The following is a 22337-nucleotide window of genomic DNA, read 5'->3' as shown; positions in this document are numbered from 1 at the left end:
TGAGCAGACAGTGTCCTCATGGATGAGTGTTGCTGCAAGACCAATCTCTGTTTAGGTGTCTTTGTTTCTGTAGCCGTCTTCCTGAGACAGTGGAGACTGGCCCAGCTTTAAATAGCAGCTGGAGGAGGTCCTGCATCTATAGGAAGGTGCTGATCACCACGGATGTCCACCAGGAGAACCTCTCTCTCAGCAGGATATGATGTCCAGCTGCTTTTTTCTAGTTGAGAACTATTGTGTACAATTTTGGTAGAGCTTTCTCTTTCAGCTGCTAGTTATTTTTTTATTTTTTGTTACAAAACACGGTTAAGATGGCGGCCCACTGGAACAAAGAGCAACACTAAAACAACCGTTACTGCTGAGTTTCATCCAGCAGCACCAGGTATTCATACCCTTTAATTCTTCTCATCTTGTCATATTAGAACTACTAACTTCACTACTACACATTCATGATGTCTGATTGGCCAAGATCAAGTAGAGCATTGCTTTGAAATGAAAGAAAAGCAATATATCATTTTCAAAATATTAACCCTTTATCCATTCTCTCTTGCAAAACAGCTTAAGATCAATCAGATTAGTTTGAGAGCATCTGTGAACGGCAGTTTTCAGGTCTTGCTTAATCAGCTTTTGTTGTGGACTTTGACTAGGCCATTGTAACATATAAACATTCCTGAATCTAAAGCCTTCCATTGAAGCTCTGGTTGAATGTTTGGGCAGGTTGTCCTGCTGAAAGGGGAACCTCCACTCCAGTCACAAGTCACAAAAGACTGCATATGTTACATGACATGAATATTGTAATTGGGGGTAGGTTCTTATAAGTTCTTGAACTTCTACCTACTCCTTTTGAGCACTACTAAAATGTCTTAACATCTCAAATCTTACTTGTATTTTTGCTCAAAGAAATAAAAAAAAATCTGGAATGGATGTATTTGACTTGGAATCTGTGGGATTGGGTTGAATTGACGTTTTCTTTGGTTCTTTCTGAAGTGCCTTGAGTCGTGTATGTTGTGGACTGGCTTTATAGAAACTGAACAGAACAGAAATGTTAAGGAGGGTTTAAAAATAAGGTAAAACCCATAAACCACAGAGTGCCAAACGTTTGGTGATGACACGGAGCACCTGTCGGCTTGCCTTGGAGCCATGTTAAATCATGTGGGCGTGGTCTGAGAACCTGAGAGTCCAAACTCCGGGCGGAGCCTCCCACATTTCCCCCTACCTGGCGCTGGTCATCCAGGTTAATGGATAAACTTCCTGTCTGCCAGACCGATACCGGAGAGACAACCTGTCACAGGCACCTTTTTCTTTTTGCCAGGCAATAGTTCCGGTGTCGATGTTTCTGACAGAGACCCGACCCAAAGCAAACCCGCTCACAGCTTCTTTCAACCACTGCAGGGGACTTTCCAGTTGGTGGACCTCTAAAAATGGACCGATACCGGTACTTTATATTCAACCAGAAGGGTGTGCTGATCCTGGGCATGCTGCAGATAGCCAGCGCAGGTGTGTGCGTGGTGTGCGGCTTTATGGACGCTGTTTTCCGGAAGGACACCCCGCTGAGCGGCAGCAGGACGCCCGTGTGGGGAGGACTGGTCAGTATGACCTGGAAGGCTGTGCTCAGGGCTGAGGGCCGCTCCAGGGGCCGCCAGGTGTTAGGCTGCTATCACCGCTTCCTCTGGGAAACCCCTGGGCAGATGTTTAAAACTGCGTTTAGATCTAGAGTAGAGAGGAATGACTGTTAACAGGGCCGGCAGAAGATCGGCGTTCAGGGCCCCACCTCCAGAATTATTGTTGTTACAAACCCGGAGAGTCTTCAGGAAGGGCAAACCGCCTTTTCTAAAAAAAAAAAAAAAAAAAGCTTTATGTCAAAACCAGCAGCCTCATCCAAAATAAATAAAATAATTTTCAAGTGGTACCAAAATCACGTGTGAAGCTGTGAAGACAGCTGTAAAAGACTGGGATCCAAAATGTAGATTAACTTGATTTGACATTAATTTTGCTGTGAAAAACTAAAATAAAACAATCATTGACAATTGTTTTATCTTTTAGTCAGTTAACTGACTTATAGGTTCAGGTTGCTGACTGCAGAATATTAAGCACAGCAACAAGAATGTTGTTGTTGGCATTCAGCTTGCATTGTTGGTCCTGTAAATGTTATAGTTAAATTTTAAAATTAAATTAGAAACTAATTTTAAATTTTTTGATGGAAAGAGCACCTCTGATAGGATGAGTACGTTTTTCACTTATGTCGGTTGATTTTTGGTATATAAGCTACTTGAAAACGAGTTACCAGTCTATTAAGTTGACAAAAAGCTACTTATTGTCCAATTTATGAATAAGCCTGCACCCATCCCACTAAGAGGAATAAATCGATCAGTAACCGATGATATTCTGGGTGTGGCTGCTTGTCATTATGAACCAACCTGTATAAAAACCTAAAATGTTGTGATGAATCTATGCAGCCATGTTCCAATCACAAAGAAGTAATCTGAACACAGATGGCAGATGTAGACTCACTGATGGTCTTAAAGCTACAGTGAATGAAATGTGACCTCATTTTAGACACAAGCAGCAGATTAAGTATATTGCCATGAAAATAGGAATTATAGATATGATCAAATTCTGACGGTTTTCTTTTCTCTGTTAACCTGTCCTGTGTAAATTTGAGTGCCCTCGGGGCCCCCAGGCATACAGGAGGCCATAAACTGTCACAAAGTTTGCTTATATCTCGGGCCGGCTCTGACTGTTCTCTAAATGAAGCTGGGCGGTCCTTTCATTCAAGCTGCCTCTCTTGCTTTCAGATCATGGCCTCCGCAGGTGTGTTAGCGCTGTTTGCATCTCAGAGGAAACATGCTGTGTTGGTAAGTTTATAGCTTCTGAACTCTGCTTCTCTTTAGGGGATGAAAGGAGGCTGGAAAGCACAAGATCAGAGACGCCTCATAAAAACCACAATGGATTATTTTAAAAGCTCCAGTGTGAAGGGCTTATGGTCCTCACCATGCCAAGAAGTACACAGTCATGGTAAAAAGAGGGGTTTCATGTCCTAGGATGTGATCGGGACCTTTTTTTAAAAATATAAATATGGTCAAAATAGAAAAGATGCATGTGTAAAACTAAGTAAATCCTTGCTGCTGAGAGAGAGAGAGACTGAGCCAAGGGCTGTTACATGAGCATCAAGTGTGAAGATCTCTAAAACAGTTTTTTGCTACTCTGGCTCATACAGGTGTGTGTTGTCAACAGCTGTTGTCATCGATGCTGTGATAACAGCTGTTGACAGAACATTTTCACCACAGCTGCATAGGGGGCGGTGATCTAGGGTGTAACTTTGGGTCCACCATTGGGTGGGTTAAGCTGTCTACCTATTTATTTATTTAATGATTTACTTTATTAAAGGGATTCAAGCTAATTTAACCTTCCTGTATCAGAGGTAGGTGTAACTTTACTGTTTTTTTTTAATAGTTACTACGACCATGTTCCATTTTCTGGAACCACGGTGTTTAAGGCTGAGCTGAAGCCCTCAAATAGCATCCTAACATAGGTGTTGGGATGCTGCAGATGAGCTGGAGTTGTGTGAGGTGCCACCATGACACATCCTCTGTAGAGCGGTTCTCCCTGTAGGTGAACTGCAGGCTGTCCAGGATAGCAGGGATGGCGTCCATGGAACTCAGGAGGATCCTCTTGAAGCACTGCATGATGACTGGGGTCAGAGCAACAGGGCGGTAGTCATTGAGGCAGGTTTTTGTTTTTTGGCAAAGGTGCAATGATGGAATGATGGAGGTCTTGATGCCTCTCCGCGTTGTTGCTGTTGAAGTGTAAGCTTACCTCGATGCACTTCTTTTAGCAGAGCTTTGTCTTCCAGATGCCCTTTTGCAGCTCGCTTCTATCCCTGCTGTAGGCCAGTCTGTCTCCTGATTTAATTACATTTTATTTATATAGCGCCAATTCAAGATAGGGAGAGTCGTCTGCATTGTCCATGGCTTTGCAGCAATCCCTCATACTGAGCATGCATGAAGCGACAGTGGAGAGGAAAACTCCCCTTTCATATGAAGGAAAACCTCCAGCAGGATCAGGCTCAGTGCGAACGTTCATCTGCCTCGAGCGACTGGGGGTTAGAGAAGACAGAGCAGAGACACAACAAGACAGACAAAAAGCACAGAAGCACACATTGATCCAGTAATCTGTTCTACATTAGATGGTAATAGTGGGTGATCTGTCTTCCCTGGATGATGTCACAGCTAACAGAACGCCTGATCTGTATGCTGCATCGCGGGATTTCAGCAGAGACCGCAGTGTTCTGTCTATGCATGGTTTCTGGTTAGGAAATATTCAGATTATTTTTTTATATGAGATCTCATTAGGCCACACCCTGCCTCATTACACAAACGCACCTCTCTCTCTGTGTCTGTCTGTCTGTCACTACTTTTATCAGGTTTTAGTTTGCTCCCTACAAAGTTAACCAACCTACAATCAGTCTACAAGTTGGTTGGTGTTATCGATTTTTCCCTGAGGTTCCATGTGAACTATACAAAGTTGCTGCTTTTAATTCCCTTCAGGTGTGGATCTATGACAATCTCATTAAGTAGATTTCTGAATATTTGTATTATCCTCATCTTAAAAACCATTAGGGATGTGGTGTGCTAAAGGTGGCTGTATTTATTTTTATACTCTGCCATATGCTAATACGGTATTGCTTCATGAATCTCATAATAAAATGCCCTGGAACTGAAAAGGTCCCGTTAAAAAGGCTGGACTCTCTCAGTAAGACTTTCTTTGTTCCCTTGCTCCTCTCTCTTTTCCTTTTTAATTGATTCTGCTAAATCCAAATTTTGCTCTTCCTCTCTTCCACACACACAAACATGTCCTGAGAGTACCTGAAGGTCTGCGTCTGTCCTCAGGTCAGTGGGATGGTGGTGGCTGCAGGGCTTTCCTGTGCGACTGCAGTCCTCATCATCGGTTACTCCTGCCTGACCCTGACCTATGGGGAGGAGGATGAAGACGTCTTCCACCACCACCAAAGTGCCCGAGTGGTGAGTACCCACCACGGCTCACCTCAAGAAGGTGAGAAGGAGAGAAGGTTGAGGAACCTCAGGATCCAGAGATGCCTCCTGTGACATGACGCTTCTGTAGAGTCCCACCACCAGAATCATCAGAGTGAAATTCCAGAGCAGACTTTATCTCGTAGGAATGTGGTTTAAGATGTTGTGGTTTTGGTGTAAAAACAGCAGCACAGCGTTGAACTATTTTGTCTTGTGACCCAGACTTTTGTCCTCCATCGGATGGTGAAAGGAGCCAATGCCACCATCATCCTGACCTGCATCGTCAGCATGGTTCTGTCCTCGCTCATTGGTTACGTGGGCGTCCGCAGTCTTCCCTGCTGTGGCTGCTATGACTCCAGAACTGGACTGGTAGGGAACGCACGTCTCTGTCAGTGAGAGGGGCAGGAAGGGCTCTAATCCTCCCAGAGGGTATCCTGTTGTCTGGATAGGTAGCTGGCAGGGTTACGCATGGGCACAGTAGTTAGCATGTATACAGTGGCACATTTTAAAATACTCAAAGATATTTTTTTAATTATTGAATAGTCAGTGGGACTATTATCTTGGTTAGGATTTGTTTGTACCAACTCTTTAGACTATAGCAGTACTTCCCTCTGCTTGGTATAACAACTTAAATCCACACACTGTTTGATCCATGCCACCTAAGACTAACCTAGACCAAGGGAAGCATCATGTGTTTAGCTCATGTTGCTATCAGTTGGCTAATTGCTGCTGATCTATCAACCCTTAGCAATAAACCACACCGTTCTCTGACTACCAGATCACACGAGCAAAGGACCAAAAGTCTCCCTGAGATTAGATCAGCACATGATTTAATGCAGTCAGTACCATCGTGTCCATGAAGCGTAGCAGAGACGGAGCCACATCCCAGATCAACCAGGTCTGTTAATGAGCTTTTAGATTTGATGAACTCTGCTCTGCTGGTAATGCTCCAAACTCTAAAGGTTAACTCTGACTCACTGTGAGCACTCAGTCATCTGGACCTTAAAGGCAGAACCAGGTCATCGGCTTGCTCACAGCGCAGCGTAATTCGATCAATAGGTCTGTGTTATTTATAGATAGAAACGTATTTTATTCCGTACCACCAAAACAGAGTATAGTTTAATAAGATGGCAGATGGCTACAAAAGGTTTAGTCTGCACTGCCCACCTTTAGTTTGAAATAAATAGTGCTTTAAGGCTGTTTGTGTTCATGTTGATTTTAAAACATGGAATGAGGCCTCCCTGGGTGATTTTATTGTGTGTGTTTCAGGAGAGCCTGGTTCCTCAGAGTGATCCTGGAGACACTGAGCTGGTGTGTACCTGGCAAGGTAAGCCATCAAATCAAGGCCTGGTTCAACGCTAACAGCTGGAGAACCGGGCGTGGTCACCGTGAATGCGCTGTTTCACATTTCACCTAACTTCCTCCAACTTTCTGCAGCTATTTGTTTACTTTAATGAAGACGATTAACAAGCCCTAGTGAACAATAGTTTCTCCTCTAGGCTCTTGCTAAACTAACTCTTGAACTTGTTCACGTTTTGTCACATCACATCCGCCACCTGCCCTGCGTTGTACTGGGATACTCTGTGATCCACCGACACAAAGGAGCGCAGAAAAAGGACACGTGGTTTAAAACATTTTTTTTTATTCACCGTTTAATCTGACACCCCTAAACAAAATCTAGTGCAAAATAAAAAGTAGACCGTTCACAAGGAAGTATTGGCACCTAACCCTTATTCATGTTGGCTGCCCTGTCATGTAGTTCTCCTGTATCCCCAGCAGGTGGTGATGACAGGCTCTTTAACTCTCCTCAAACATCTGAGGGAGTCAGCAGGGAGGAAGAGGAGGCTCCCCGTGACCTTCCTCCATACAGCAGACTGGCCTGACCCAGAGCCCAGCAGCTACAGGGACGGCTTCCTAACATCCGCCTGTGACCGGTCACCGCTCCACGCTCAGATGGCATCTGTACACCCTTCAGTCCCACTCCACTGACAGAGAGGAGAAATCTGTTGAAAGCCCAAAGACGTTAAGTTATTAAAAGTAAACCATTAAATATGGGTCAGCGATAGATCAGGGCTGCTTCCGTCACTGAGCCGCATTCCTCTGGACTCGTCTGTATTCTTCCTGTTTCCACATTCTGACCATGTTTTACTGTTTTCCTGCCCAGTGTCCCTTTAAAGCCTGTGTACTGTGTGAATCTAACTTATGATTTTATGTTGAATAAATCCATTTGAAGTGTTTTTTTTAAAACAAATGACAGCCTCAGATGATGCTTGTCATGGAAGTTTATTGCAAGGTGATACACGGTGAGCCAAAACATGTTCTTGTTACACTGCAGCTGCTTCACTTTTTTTTTTTTGTAAAGAATACAGTTGCTGGATTTCTTTCCATGGAGATGCGGAGCAGCAGTGTTTCTTGACTGCGGTAGCAACCGAAGGCGGCGCCGTGAAAACCGACGCACCTGAAACGGAGGCCGCCTGAAGAACGGAGGGAAGTAGCAACACATCTGCCGCGGCCACAGAAAGGCAAGATCACAGAAAGTCCTGAGAGAACGCATCGGGTTCCTGCTGACCGAGTGAGGCGCGAGAAGAACCGCAGCAGAACCACAGCAGAACCACAGCACCAGCTGAAAGCTAGCAGGATGCAGGTTGCTGTAATGGGGAGTTGTTGCAGAGAGATACAGGCCTATTCCACATTCAGGGAAACGCTCAGATCCAGGTACAGATGGCTGAGGTGCCCCTATCCAGCGCTAACCTGCACAGTGTCGTGGTTGTATCAGGAAACAATTCCCTTCTGATGTCCCTGAATCTGAACGTTTAAACCACTTCTCTGATTCCTGGTCTGCATCACTGACTGAAGTGGCAGCAGGCTGCTAAACAATTGTTTCAGCATTAAGAGGTCTGGTCTTCTGCTCACTGCTGTGCAGCATCGGGTGGTGAATTAAAGGGATAGCTCAGATTTTGGGGTTGTGTGTTAACGCCTTATCTGCAGTAGATGGCATCCTCAGCAATAAATGTGAACTACCCCTTTAAGTCAGCACCCAACACCAAACTGGATTCCCCCCGTTGATTGTTTTTATAGACTAACAGAAATAGCAGGTGTGTAGATTTCATGTTACCAGTCTCTACACCCAGGTGTTAAAATGTTCCGGTTTCATAGTTTTCCCACCATGCTGCTTTCAACAGGCCGATCTGACACTCTTCTTTTCCTGGAGGAAACAACGGTGGCCCTCCCCCACTGGTTGCTGCATTCTGGATAAAGGCTCCTACACTTTGCCCTCCAAGAAACAAACATTTGGCTCTTTGGAAATATTTCCAGTTGCAAGAGAACGCGTTAACACGAAGATGAACACAGTAAATTTTAATAAACGATTTAGAAAAAAAATGCTTCCATGCAACGAGCACGATTAAAAAGATGCAGTAGGTAGGGCGGGTCCATTGGTGGCGCTGTGACTGCACACAGAAACCTTCAGAAATCAGCAGGCATGTGCAGACAGCTCATGTGAAGTAGTGAAGAGAAACTGGATTCTTTTTACTGAATTAAATCCTTACAAGTCACTCAAAGTGACTGGAGTTTTTGCGTCACCGAACCAGTTTCCCAGTATGGCGTACGTTTAACACTAACGTCTGTTGGAGATCAAAAAATTAAATCCCATTTTCCATGCGTAAGTTTTTGTTGCAAATACGGCAAAAACCTTTCGCACTGAAGCATGAAAATGGTGATTTATACCCTGAAGTTGTAGGTTATCTCCACAATAAACAGCAGAAGAAGCTAAAAAAATGTATTAGCACAATGATTACCTGAATAATTTCCTTCTACGTCGTCACTCAGACCGCGGGAGGAGAGAGCAAAGAGCAGGCAGCAGGCTGCTGCTGACCCGAATCACTGACCCAATGACTCGTCTCAGCTCCAGCTGAGCCCAACTGAATTCACTCGGCTAACTGCAGCAGGGGTGCGTGAGTGAACGGGTTGATAAAGGTGACGAATCATGACTTATGAGTCAGTAAAGTGACTCAGGGTTTTGAACGATTCGTTAAGGACTGGCACATCACACAGGGCAGACTTTCTGACGGTCTCGTCGTTCTCTGCGGTGGTGAAAGGATGTGGTTCTCTGTAGCTAGCTGGAGCTCATGGCAGCAGAAGAGGAGCTGCAACGGCCTCAACAAAGCCAAAGTTACCTGATGAACGCGACACCAAACAGCTCCATGTTCGTTATCTGAGAGGCAGCTGCCGGTTACTCAGGGGTGAAGATATGACAATCGTTTCAGAAGATTTCAGCATGTACTCACAAAAACCCAAAAGCAACATTTAGGAATGTTGCCACTGTGGGACCAGGTTAGCATTCTTTGGTCAACCAAAATCACCGGACGCAACGCCTAAACGACAAAATGGCTCTGCAGATGCACCTAATCTCCTCTCCATGTGGACGCGGCCTTAGTGATGATGTGAAGACCTAGGCTCAACTCACCGCTCTGATGAAAGGAACGCTGCTTTGAAGCTACGGCTGGCAGGCTAGCAGCGGCTGACTGGAGGCGCTACACGAGCAGATAGCCTGACTAACACCAACATGGTACGAATTTTTGCTCCAGTCTTGTCTATACTATCCCTTAAGTCTATCAACTAGAATCAAAATGCCAAGAAATAAACAATATTAAAATATTTGACTTAAATGTTAGTGTGGGAACGGTGCTGTGCTAAAACTGCTCCTTCACCTCCTCATCACACAGAGTCTCATCTGGCCCATGGGTTCATGCCAGCTGCATCTATACAAAGACCCCACCCAGGAACGCATCGCCCCGGTCCCGGCCCAAACTGCGTCTCCTCATTTCTCTCATGTCCCAATCTGCCACCTTTTAACCACGCGCACCATGCTTCCCTGCGAGTCTGTAAGGAGGCACACAGTTTTCCCACAACCAGCTGGATTTGAAAGCAACACCAATAGAGACGCGAAGGACGAGCGGTGAATCCAGCACATTTAGCTCGCCTTTTGATAAAGTCCAAAACAATCACCTTTGATACCAAAAACCAGCGTATTTAAGGCTTTATCAGTCCCCATGCTCCGTGTCTTCCCCTCTACTGCGCCACTGGGTGGAAGGAGGTTTGCACTGTTCACTCAGATACATCGTTAAGGTGGTTCCTGGTCTGTAACTGCAAAATCCAAAGAGAAGAGCTGAGCCCTGAAGGCACCACTCCATGCGGACGATCCATAGCCCTCTCCAGATGAGACGCGCCTGGACGGACGGAGGGACGGAGGGACGGACCTCCTGCTCAGCTTTTCCTCTGCTGCTTCCGGTCACGATGGCTCGTCACACTCACTTTTGGTCTCCAGTGACCAAAACGAAAACCCGGCGGACTAGAATTCACTGCTGAAGCACTGGAGCTTTGAGGGGTGGGATCTGCAGTAGTGTTTATAGATCAAACAAGATATTTGGCAGTTAAACATCATTTCTGGACAACTTGTGCAGTTGACCAGGAAACAGTGGAGTGAAGCTCCGCACATAAAGCAATTGGTGATTCATCAGTGCTCTGTTTTTTCACCATCCTTTCTATAAGTCTGATTTATCAGCACACGTTTATGATCCTTTCCAACCCCATCCAGTCAGAAATGACCCCAGAAGCAGAGGACCCGTTAATCCTCTCCTCACACCTCCTGTCTCTCATGAGTCCCCCCCCCCCCCCCCCCCCCCCGCTGCTGACCCTCAGCAGCTGCTGCAGCTCCACCCCCTGCCTCCATCGCTCCCATCATTCCTCCCCCCGCTCAGGGTGACCGTCCCTCCCGCTCCCTCGGATGGCTGACTCAGCACCAGAGGCTTCTGGGACTTCAGCTTGTGCGCCACAGTCATGAAGATGGCCTCCACGTGGTCGCTGTTGTGGTAGTTGGCGCCCCCCGGGCTGTTTGGGCTCTTCGCCGACGTCTCAAACAGCGGCATGGAGTGAGCGTCTGCAAACTGCTGCGCTACGTCCGTGCCCACCTGGATGGAGTCCTGCAGATCGCACTTGTTGCCCACCAGGATCCTGGGCACCTCCGAGCCCAGAGCGTGCTGCTTGCACTCCTCGATCCAGGCGGGGAGGCTGCGGAAGCTGGCGCCGTTGGTCATGTCGTAGACGAACACGACGGCGTGCACGTTGCGGTAGTAGTGCTGCACCATGGACTTCCTGAAGCGCTCCTGGCCGGCAGTGTCCCACAGCTGGATCTGTGAGGGACACAGTGGGTCAGTACAGTGTGTGTGAACAAAGTGAGCCAGATATCAGTTCTCTGCACCGATGACACCGTCAACATCACGCTGGCTGATAGATGATCACACACACACACACACACACACACACACACACACTGGTTTAAAGTACACAGTGAGGTCTGTGTTTTGTCTTCCATTCATATTCAAGTCTTTCTATTGTCTAACCCTGACCATTACATGTTTCTATCTCTCCTTAATCTAAACCCTAGTTGTTACCATAGTGATAAATCTTCCCCTAGCCCAGAATAAAAGTGACGACTGACAACAGAGCCTCACTTTACTAGCAAAATGAGCAAAACGTGTTCTCATTCGGTGCAAGTACAAGAACACACGGTGTCTGTTCAGTGTGAAGGTTTCTGTCGCTTTGCAGTTACATATCTTTATTAAGTGTGGAGCTAAATCGTAAAAAAATATACTCAAATTTCACTCATAGTTAAATTGGTATTTTTGTTTTTAACTTGAAGTTCACACCATTTTCATTTGCTTCTAAACCTCTGATTGGCCTCCTGAGTCCCGTGAAATATGGCGGATTAAAAGGGGCCTAGACATGTGTTTAGACCATAAAAAGAAACCACTATGTATGTATGTATGTATGTATGTATGTATATATATATATATATAGATAGATAGATAGATAGATAGATAGATAGATATAATTCAAATAAAACAATATACGACAAGTGTGCATCCTGATATTTGTTAGTGAGCCTGAAAAGGACTTTTGCACTGGGCCCAATCTGCCAGCAGGACCGTGAAACAATGATGGCGACAATTAACGCCATCTTGGCCAGTAGACCGCCCTGCAATGCCTCACAGTAAAGTGACAGCTCGGCACGGTCCAAGACTGACCCCATCTACAGGGGTAGGGTTACCTAGCCTCTTTCTTTTTGCTACTGCGCTGGACGTTGCTGACTCACTCGGCTCCGCAGCTTGCTTTGTTTATTAACGAATAGAGTAAAAAGGTGTCAAACACAGAAACAGACGATAACAAGCGGTGATACAAAAAGGGCTAAACGTAATGGAATAAGACATGGTTGGGGCGTGACATCTTGGGCCAGACGGCTTCAGATTTGTGTGTGAAACAACTTATTTAAAAAAATAATAATCTAAATAATCTATAGATGTTTTATTAACATTAAGCTCAGTTGTAACATTGATCCAGTTTGTTTTGAACACCTCAAAGAGAAATAAGGCCAAACACTGATTCATAAAGTGTTCCTTGTGGAATAAAAACATGGCAGCAAAGCCTAAATGTCATCCCAGGCCACCCGTCCGTCACGGCGGGGGATGTGTGCTGATCTGGGCTGGAGCCTGGACACCTTACATGTGTATAAAGCCCAGTCAGTATTTAACCCAGAGCTAAAGCTTAGACCCCACCGGCTCCATGGTGCCCAACATAAGAACCGGGTTAGAATCTACTTCTCCGGCTTATTGAGATGGACCTGAGAGCGGTGCAGGTACAGATGCCAGCAAACTGAACTGAAGTGTCCAGAACAAGCTGGGCCTTATGGGGTCATAGGTGTAGAAGAGTAGCAGGAAGGACCCTTTAACTGCACCACAGCAGCAGGGCATGTCCACATCTGATGACATCAGCGTGGACATCCAAAACAAGCAGCAAGCAGCCAGCACCCAGTCTCACATTGGATCAGAACGGGCCTGGTTCTGTTGGCTTTAGCAGCACCACCATTCACTCCGTCACCTGATCAGACTACCCTCCTCTCATTATGAGGCTTTAGTAGCAGCTCCTCTGTACATTGGTGGAGGAATCCCCATAAAGCAGCATGTTGACAGAACCAGCGGCAGCGGGCCAGGAGACTGGAGAACCTCGGCTCTAGGTGTTACTATGTTATTTATCTCTCCTTCTCTGCGGCCTGCAGCAGCAGAACCGAGCCCTGCACCGTCACGACCGCAGCGCACCTTGATTTTCTCTCCGTCTATCTCCACCAGCCTCTCCCTGAAGTCCACCCCGATCGTGGCCTCGGTCTTCTCGGGGAACTTGCCCGCGCAGAAGCGGAAGGTGAGGCAGGTCTTCCCCACGCCCGAGTCTCCGATGACGATGATCTTGAAGATCCGGGTCCTGGGCGGCGGAAGAACCGAGCCCGTCAGGGAGCCGGACAGTTCAGCCGAGGAGCCGCTCTCTGCCATGTCGAGCCGCGGGGCTGGGTGACCTCACCGCCGCGGAGGCTCCCTGGCTGCCGCTCCCCGGGGACAGGAAGGAGGGTGACGGTAAGGAGCCTTCTCGCTGACTGCAGCCGTTCTCATCTACACCCTGGAAACACCGGCTCCGCTCACCTGTGACCTGATGCTGAGAATGGAGACAACATCTCTACCTCCGGACCATAGCACCCACCGCTCTACTGCTCAGCTGTGAAAGCCACGTACTGTAGTGTTCGCGAGGGGATTCTCTTCTCGCGAGATAACATTCGTGAAACGTTCACAGTGCAGTTGGAAAACCAAGCTCCATACACAAAAGCTAGCCTTTATTTATTTATATTTTTTGCCAGAAGACAAAAAAGGTATGTTTTGTTCGGGTGAAATTTTACCCACGTTTCACTTTTCAGGTATGTAAAGGCTACCAATAATCTTATTGTATTTGACAGAGATTTTGTGGTTTTAAAAACAGCTATTTTGATTGTAGAAATGACATTTCCGGAAAATGTATATAAAATCAAATCATAAAGAGCAACGTTTGAAATGACATTACTGGCCAATTGTAAACGTAATTATATATATATATATATATATATATATATATATATATATATATATATATATATATATATATATATATATATATATATATATATATATATACATATATATATATATATATACATATATATATATATACATATATATATATATATATACATATATATATATATACATATATATTATATATATACCATATATATATATATATATACATATATATATATATATATCTATCTATACGATCTATATATATCTCTATCTATACTCCATATCTATATACTTAGAGATATACTATAGATCTATCTCATATATCATATCTATATCTATATTCTATATCTATCACCATATAATATAGATCTATAGATACTATATATAGATATATCTAAGCTATATCTACAACCTATATATATATATATACACATAGAGATCTATATATCTATCTATAGAGAGATATATACTATATACACCTATATATATTATCTATACCTCTATATATATATATAGATCTATCCCATAATAGATAGAGATCTGTCTTCCCTGGATGATGTCACAGTTAACAGAACGCCAGAGAACAAAAAGTTTAAAGCTGAAATGACGACAAGCAATACAAAACTGGAGAACAGTAGAACTCAGTAGATGGAGAAAATAGGCCCTGATGTCGTCCAGCAGCCTAAGCCTATAGCAGCATAACCACAGACATAGCCCAGGGTAACCTAAGCTACTCTAACTATACGCTTTGTCAAAAAAAAAAAGTTTTAAGATTAGTCTTAAAAATAGACACGGTCTCTGCCTCACGGCAGATATATATATAAACTGTCTTTATTGAGAGCAAAATGAACTCGGCTCACATCACAGATACAGCAGATTCTGAAGTGTCTCTCATTCACTAAATGATTTTCAGCACATCTGTGTGTGTGTATATATATATATATATATATATATATATATATATATATATATATATAAAGTCATGATTTGTCTTGGATGAACCCAGAACAAAGCAGACAGAGCTGAAAGTTTTTTGAGACAGCAGGTTGTGGATGATGAAAGCCAGAGTCATTTAGCAGACTGAGGTTGCAGGAGTACAGGAAGTGGCAGATGGGAACAGACAGAGACAGGACCAGGACACGAACAAGAACAGGACAGGACAGGACAGGCATGATGTTCAGAGGACTGGAGACGAACCGGTGACTAAGGACAAACTGAGGTGAGTTTTTATAAATGGTAAATGGACTGAACTTATATAGCGCTTTTCCAGTCATTATAGAGGTGTGAGCAGAAGGAACGAGTCCAAGGTTGATTGCAGCCTGCCAGGTGTTCCTAATCAGGGCTGCACTGGGGAAGGAGCCAGAACTGTTCAGAATGCAGCCTTCAGGCTGCATCATGATATTACCCCCCCCCCCCCCCCCCCCCCCCCCCCTCAAGGTCGGCTTCCAGACGACCAATAGCCTCCTTGCCTGGACGGGTGGAGGGGGGTATACACACACACACACACACACACACACACACACACACACACACACACACACACAGAGAGCTGGTTTCCAGAGTTTATTGAAGCAGGAAGAAGTGGATGATGAAAGCCAGAGTCATTTACCAGACGGAGGTTGCAGGGGAACAGAACATGCATGCTGTTCAGAGGACTGAAGACGAACCGGTGACTATGGACAAACTGAGGTGAGTTTTTATAGAGGTGTGAGCAGGTGGAATGAGTCCAAGGTTGATAGCAGCCTGACAGGTGTTCCTGATCAGGGCTGCGCTGGGGAAGGAGCCAGAAAATGTCCAGGGTGCAGCCTTCAGGCTGCATGTTTGTGCACAAACATCACAGATACAGCAGATTCTGAAGTGTCTCTTGACTGAAAATTATCACTTTGATTTAATGTCATTCTCCACTCTTCCCTCAATATATAGGCTCACTGGTTGTCATTGCTTGATTTATCTGTTTCTCTGTCATTGCTACTCTGGTGGATTATCATATTTACCATAATAACTGGAAACTGCTGAGTTTAAGAGGAGTTCTTGATATTTTCCTTTGTAGTGGGCCTTTCTAGATTTAATTTATTAGTGTATATAAAAACAACCAGTATTTTAATAAAAAAAAAATGTATAGAATTCATTACGCTACTTGTTCTTGAGCTATAATGACAGAACAGTACCCAGGCCAGGTGTTTGATTATTTTTAAGCAAGGCAAGTTTATTTGTAGCACATTTCAGTTACAAGACAATTCAAAGTGCTGTACATGAACAGAACATAAAAAAAAAACAGACAGAGGAAAAGTATATTGCCGTAGAATATTGGCTGCAGGTCAAGATAAACTGAACTACAAACGTCTTCCAAGAAAGTTTCTGTTAACTACAACAGTTTAACTAGAACAAATAGGATTTTAGCCTTGATTTAAAGGAATTCATGGTTTCAGCATTTTTACAGTTTTCTGGAAGTTTGTTCCAGATAAATGGAGCATAGGAACTAAATGCTGCTTCTCCATGTTTGGTTCTGGTTCTAGGTATGCAGAGTAGACTGGAGCCAGAAGACCTTAGTGGTCTGGAGGGTTGATACACTGATAACAAGTCTGTGATGTATTTAGGTGCTAAGTCATTTAGGGATTTATAGACTAACAGAAGGATTTTAAAGTCTATTCTCTGAGATACAGGGAGCCAGTGTAAGGACTTTAGAACTGGGGTGATGTGCTCTACTTTCTTAGTCTTAGTGAGGACACGGGCAGCAGCGTTCTGGATCAGCTGCAGCTGTCTGATCCACTTTTTAGTCAGACCTGTGAAAACACAATTGCTGTTATCAATTTGACTAAAGATAAACACAAAACTTATGCTTCTTTGTAGAACCAGAAAATAATTTAATGAAATCAATTACATCTATAATATTGCTGATCACAGTTTGGAATGGGCAGAAAGCCCGACCCTTCGTTTCTGTCTCTGTGTGGTTTCAGTTTGAGTTCCTTAGTAGCCTTGGGTACGTCTAGAAGTGATTTTTGTCACTTTTCATTTTTCCTGTGGTCAGACTGTCGTCTCTAACTCTAACTATAATATTTATTAAAATTTATAGTTAGTATTTCCTACTAAATATGAAAAAAACATACTAATGTGAAGAAAGTGCGCTAAATAACAGAAATGTAATAGTGAAAACATTTTGGCTAAATGTTTACATTCGGCCTCCTTTACACAGAAGGCACAAATTTAACCCTGTTTTTCCAAGTACAGGGTTGAATAAACTGTCAAGGTGAAACTACTCCAGGGCCACAGAGACATGATTTTTTTTAAACTTAAAATGTAAAAGGAGTTTTTGGTTTTACCTAAAATAGATAACACATATACTATCTCAATAAAATTATCAAAGTATTCTGACGGTTAATTGGATTTCCTAATCATATTAATCCAAATAAAAAAGGCTTTTGCTCAAATGCCTCACAAACAAGACGGGCCTTTAGTTTTCTAATTTTTTGGGTTGATCATTTTCTATGTTTTAATCAAGTAAAGCTGTGCTTTGGTTGAGCAGCAGTAGTGGATATGGCTCATTCTTTATTCAAATATATGTATTAAATCAAGTTGAAAGCAAAAAACATGGGTAATAAAAGAATGTGCTTTGCATTATTAGATGTTTAGGGCTGTTAATCGATTAATAAAAGTTAAGTAATTAATTCATTAAATTTGTAAAAAAAAAATAAAGAAAAGAAAGAATTGTGGATAACTTTCAAATCAGTTTATAATAAAGATCGTGTTAGTCATCAATTCAACAAAAAAGTTTTTTTGTTGTTTTTTACATACTTTTAAAAAGTTGTGAAATGAGAACGTTATATGGACTGCTTGATGATGATGATTTAATGATAAAATTGCTGCACAATCCTGTATGTGTTTTGACCCATTAATCCTTGTTAGTAGAAGTGGATAGTTTATACTTCATTGTTATCCTTTATATTTGTTTTAGTTTGATTTATTGCTATGTTTCAGATTATTACCTATGTCTACATGTATGTTAATTTCATCATTAATTAATTTACACTTTGATTAAATCAGTATGGAGTTTTTCTTTCAATAGTCTGAATGATGTTTTTCTGCTATATCTAAATGTGTAATAGAACATTTTCTGTTTTATAGGGAAGGAAACAAATTCACATTAAGTTGATGGATTTTCTTTAACTGGTTGATAAAAATACTAATTATACCATTATAATAATTATGCCACAGCAGTCAAAGGGCAGGTTAATAAGACATTAGTTGAGCAAAATGAAGGTCAACAGCTTAACACAAAATCTAACCTTTGGTAGCTGCTTCGTGGCTTCATCCTCTACTCAGGACACAGTTCTGTGAAGATAAGAGCACAGAAATTGTAAACCATGTAAATGTGACGGTCGATTCATGATTTTACAAAGAAGGCAAATACTTTTCCAAGCATTACGAGTTGATTTGGATTCTCTTTCCCTTGATAAAATTGTCATTTGAAAACTGCATTATGTCTTCACTTAGGGTTTCTTCATCAAAACATTTACACTTCACAAAAAAGGAAAAAAAATCCAAAATTTGCTACATTCTTCTTTTTTCTTTTTTTTTTTGTTTCCCAGAGTGTACCTGATAGTGTCATGTTATTTATCACCACAACATGTCAGTGTCTAACCTTTGCTGGTGTCGTACTGAAACTTCGGCGGCAGTGAAAACTGGAGGCATTCAGCTTGTTTCCTGAAGGTGTCCAAATCCGAGGCTGCCACAGCTGGATTCCTGGCTGCAGACACCAGCGGTAGCAGAAGAAAGACAAAAAAACATTCCAACTCTCCACCATCATGATGTAAACCACACAAGTGTAGGGAATAAAATGTACAGCGATTGGACGGCAGCTGCCTCCTGCAGGTGAAGACCCAGTCCACTTTGGGTCATACGTACCAAACAAGTAGAACATCTGGTAGTTGTTTTCTTTGTTGTAGCTGTGCATGAGCAGACAGTCAGAGCAGGAGTGCAGGAACCTGTGGTAGGTTGCAGCAACTGGGACTGCGCAGCAAAAACACACAGTTGTATGACCTTCTCTAAATGGCACACAAACTAACATTTTAGGCAGTTTTCTCATGTAGCAAGGCTCATGATAGTTATTTACAGTACCATCAAAAAGTATTCATACACCTTGAACGTTTTCACATTTTCCCTTTAAAACCACAAATTTCCCAATATTTTATGTGTATTTTGTGTGAAAGAGCAACACCAAGCACTCATAACTGTTGAATTGAAATAAATAACTTGTGATTTTATTAATAAAAAACTGGGAAAATGAAGCATTTATTTAGTTTTAGCTCCCTCAACTGAGAAGCTGTTAATAAAATCAAAGGGAGCCTTTCAGAAGTCACACAGTTACTCAGAGAACAAGCTAGAGAAAAAGCTAGCATCACGAGGACCAAGGGACCCTGCAGATGCGTCAGGGAGAAAGTTCTGATCCAGTTTAAAACAATATCCCAAGCTTTGAATCTCTCAGAGCTCTGGTCAATCCATCATTGGAAATGGAGAGGATGGACCCACTGCAGACCTACCAAGACATGGACGGCCAACTAAACTAATGGACCGGAGGAGAAGAGTATTAATCAGAGAAGCTTCCAGAAGTTGCAGAGATCCACAGCTCAGGTGGATAGACCTGTTGACAGGACAACTATTAGTGGTGGACCTGATAAATGGCAAGAAGCAAGTAATTGTTGAAAGAAAGCCATGAAAAGCCATGACAAGATAATTTTATCATCATGGGGGACAAGGATGACGATGAGAACATGGAAGGAGGCGTATAGAGGACAAGCCTGGAAGACAAGAAGCCTTGATACTGGGGTGGCGATTTGCGTCTTGCAGAACAACAGCCCCAAACACACAGCCAGAAGTAAAATGGAACAAAGCGTATTCAAGAAAGGCCCAAAGTCCAGACATTAATCTGTGGCAAGACCAACAAAACAATGTTTAGAGATGCTCTCCATCCTCTCTGACTAAGCCTGAGCTGTGTTGCTTGTCTTGATCTGCCAATAACATCCCAATAAAATACATTAAAGTTTCTGGTTCTTATATCATAAAATATTGTAATAAATAAAGGAATATGAATACTCTTGCAGGTCACCATAGGTCACAAAGTATTCTGCAATGTCAAGGCTTACTGTAAAACTCCAGGTCTTCGCCACTGACCAGGGTAACATTCATGGCGACTCGGAGGCACCGTGCTTTCCTGAAATAAGAGATAAGTTAAGGATTAGCATAAGCATTAACAATTTACAACAGCGAACAGAACAGCCAAAGATTTTTTTTTTTTCCAAAGAAAGATTTTTCCAACAGAAAAGGAAGAAGTACTAAATATTCTTCTAATCTGACAAACAAGCCTAATGATTATGTAATTAGGACACATATGAAACAATAAAAGGGAATAAAGGAGACCTGAGTCCTGTGACATGAAGGATTATTTCTTTCCTTTTTTGTTGCCAATTTATGTTAATAAGGAAAACCAAAGCATTTTAAGGTTTTGGTTACATAAAAATATATAAAAGTGTAGAAGGCTTAAAACTCACAAAAAAGAATAAAAAGAACACTTTTTAAGTTTCAATAATACATAACAAAAATTAACCTACTTTAAATTTTATTTAAAATGATGGCAGCTATTCATAACTACAAAACCCCTCCTCCATTTAAAGATGCATATTTATATTTTTTTAGATTTTAATCCCTCAGAAGTTTTATATAAACACACCCTTAAAACTTCTATTTGATGTACTATGAGTTACTGAAGAGGAACGTGCAAGGATCCTTACCTTTTAATTCAAGATTTAACAATTTAGTGATATTTCCAAAGGTCAGTTTGTAAAGAACGTCACCAGAGTAAAAAAGGTAGGCCATTTCTAATTGGTCTTAATGTATGCAAGTGTGCTTTTACACCTCTACCCAACATCCTTTCATGTTCATAAATTTTCAATTAACAACCAAGATGACATCCAGATATTTTAGTTGCCCATTGATCTTTAGATTGAAATCATTACTGTTAAATAAAGATCAGGTTCCACAGGAAAAAAACAAGTCAAAATACTTTTTCAATCTAATGTGATAAATTACGTTTCAAACTATGCTGCAGCGGACTCCAAACACCAAGATAGTTGTGCTGAAATGGTGGGAATACCCTCACTACCCTCCAGACTTATGCTGTAACCAGCAGGACACAAATATGACCGACCATTTATAGATAAACAAAAAATAAGTTGACCAAGAATTAACCCTTGGGGTGCACCGTATGTTTTTTTCTTTTTCTTTTTCAAAGCAATAAACCTTTGCCACTTGGAGTACAACACTTTAAATTTATCTTAGATAGTAGGTTGAATTATTGAATCATCATTTTTCTTGCAAACAGACTCATGATAAACGTCGTTTTACCCAGATGCGTAAATGTATCAGTGGCGTTACCATCTGAAGTGTAAGCTTTCATTGGATTTTTCAATTAACTCAATAAAATGGTCAAACGTCCCAAGCACCTGTACAATAAATATCTTTTCTCACACAGCTTTCAACTTAAAGCTATTTTTTCCAGTAGACCCTCCCTGCAGCTGAAGTGAGCGGTCTCTCACTTTCTGATGACACCAACTAACGGGCACCTACGTTGGTATAGGCTGCTGTTGTGCTGCCACGCCGTTTGCCTGATCTAAATTCAAGGTCTGGCTGTCTGCTGTCCTATTCAGCACCATCCACATGCTTTCGATGCTGTCCAACACAGGCCCAAAGAAGTTGTTTTTGTCTGTCCCCTCAATCAAGATCCAGCGGCCAAGGATCTGCTCAAGACAAATAACCGTGTTTTAGGTTCTTTGTTAGTTCACGGTAAATGCAGAAGGGCACAGCATGCAGCCCAGTGGACAGTAATCTGTACCTGTTCGAGGTCTTCAGCCGACAGGGTCCGGTTCAGGCGGCTGCACTCATCTGTTGTCGGTGCGGCGGCGCTGAAGGACAGCAGAGAAACGAGGACAGCGGCCAAATGTTTCACAGTCATGGTGGACAGCAGCGAGTCAGTGCTTTGCTCCAGAGCAACTCAAACTCCCGGCATTTATAGACAGGTCACAGCATTCCCATTGTTTGCTGTGTTTTTTGATGTGAAGTCCACTCCAGGTTTGAGCAATCCTGGAAATTCCTGTTGCACAACCCTTAGTGGGAAACATGACTGCTACGTGAACAAAGGTGACTTATCTAGGTCCTTGTCACCAATGTTCAGTCAGTGTTTGAACAGCCGGGCCGTACAGCTTCTAAGGCTTCTCTAAATAGGTTTAAATATTTACTTCCTTGTCCTTCCATCTAACTATTTAACTCCTCCTTTTTATGACGATTGTGATAAACTTTAACTGATACTGTTATGAAGTTA

The 22337-nt window shown here is 42.7% G+C and overlaps 3 protein-coding genes across 3 annotated transcripts; 1 reads left to right on the top strand and 2 right to left on the bottom strand.

The window, feature by feature from the left end:
* Positions 1-1183: 1183 nt before the first annotated feature.
* zgc:113425 (CD20-like domain-containing protein) lies at positions 1184-7378 on the top strand. The gene is made up of 6 exons (XM_012878562.3): positions 1184-1583; positions 2793-2852; positions 4887-5018; positions 5250-5396; positions 6297-6354; positions 6804-7378. Exons 1-6 carry the CDS (start codon positions 1419-1421, stop codon positions 6908-6910), a joined length of 669 nt encoding a protein of 222 aa, XP_012734016.2. The 5' UTR covers positions 1184-1418; the 3' UTR covers positions 6911-7378.
* A 3323-nt stretch (positions 7379-10701) lies between these two features.
* On the bottom strand, positions 10702-13684 carry rab33ba (RAB33B, member RAS oncogene family a). Its single transcript, XM_012878551.3, has 2 exons — positions 13181-13684; positions 10702-11218 (listed from the first exon to the last, which is right to left on the bottom strand). Exons 1-2 carry the CDS (start codon positions 13406-13408, stop codon positions 10724-10726), a joined length of 723 nt encoding a protein of 240 aa, XP_012734005.2. The 5' UTR covers positions 13409-13684; the 3' UTR covers positions 10702-10723.
* Positions 13685-16697: 3013 nt separating this feature from the next.
* Positions 16698-22021, bottom strand: LOC105937337 (saxitoxin and tetrodotoxin-binding protein 1). The gene is made up of 7 exons (XM_012878589.3): positions 21852-22021; positions 21587-21756; positions 20107-20174; positions 18869-18973; positions 18606-18710; positions 18250-18295; positions 16698-16749 (listed from the first exon to the last, which is right to left on the bottom strand). The coding sequence occupies exons 1-6, from the start codon at positions 21969-21971 to the stop codon at positions 18279-18281; spliced, it is 585 nt and encodes a 194-aa protein (XP_012734043.2). The 5' UTR covers positions 21972-22021; the 3' UTR covers positions 16698-16749; positions 18250-18278.
* Between the last annotated feature and the right edge of the window lie 316 nt (positions 22022-22337).

This window comes from Fundulus heteroclitus, chromosome 23 (assembly GCF_011125445.2).
Source record: "Fundulus heteroclitus isolate FHET01 chromosome 23, MU-UCD_Fhet_4.1, whole genome shotgun sequence".
NCBI lineage: Eukaryota > Metazoa > Chordata > Actinopteri > Cyprinodontiformes > Fundulidae > Fundulus > Fundulus heteroclitus.
This window is presented reverse-complemented; position numbering and strand designations above follow the sequence as displayed.

Bases quoted from the DNA above. Each gene is read 5' to 3' on its own strand.
- zgc:113425 (XM_012878562.3), top strand. From the start codon at position 1,419: ATGGACCGATACCGGTACTTTATATTCAACCAGAAGGGTGTGCTGATC. The intron at 2,853-4,886 runs GTAAGTTTATAG...GTCTGTCCTCAG, and splicing joins AGAGGAAACATGCTGTGTTG to GTCAGTGGGATGGTGGTGGC. The intron at 5,019-5,249 runs GTGAGTACCCAC...CTTGTGACCCAG, and splicing joins ACCACCAAAGTGCCCGAGTG to ACTTTTGTCCTCCATCGGAT.
- rab33ba (XM_012878551.3), bottom strand. From the start codon at position 13,408: ATGGCAGAGAGCGGCTCCTCGGCTGAACTGTCCGGCTCCCTGACGGGC. The intron at 11,219-13,180 runs GTGCGCTGCGGT...TGTCCCTCACAG, and splicing joins TAGACGGAGAGAAAATCAAG to ATCCAGCTGTGGGACACTGC.
- LOC105937337 (XM_012878589.3), bottom strand. From the start codon at position 21,971: ATGACTGTGAAACATTTGGCCGCTGTCCTCGTTTCTCTGCTGTCCTTC. The intron at 20,175-21,586 runs GTAGGTGCCCGT...CTCTTATTTCAG, and splicing joins CAACAGCAGCCTATACCAAC to GAAAGCACGGTGCCTCCGAG. The intron at 18,974-20,106 runs GTAAGCCTTGAC...TTTGCTGCGCAG, and splicing joins CGAAGACCTGGAGTTTTACA to TCCCAGTTGCTGCAACCTAC.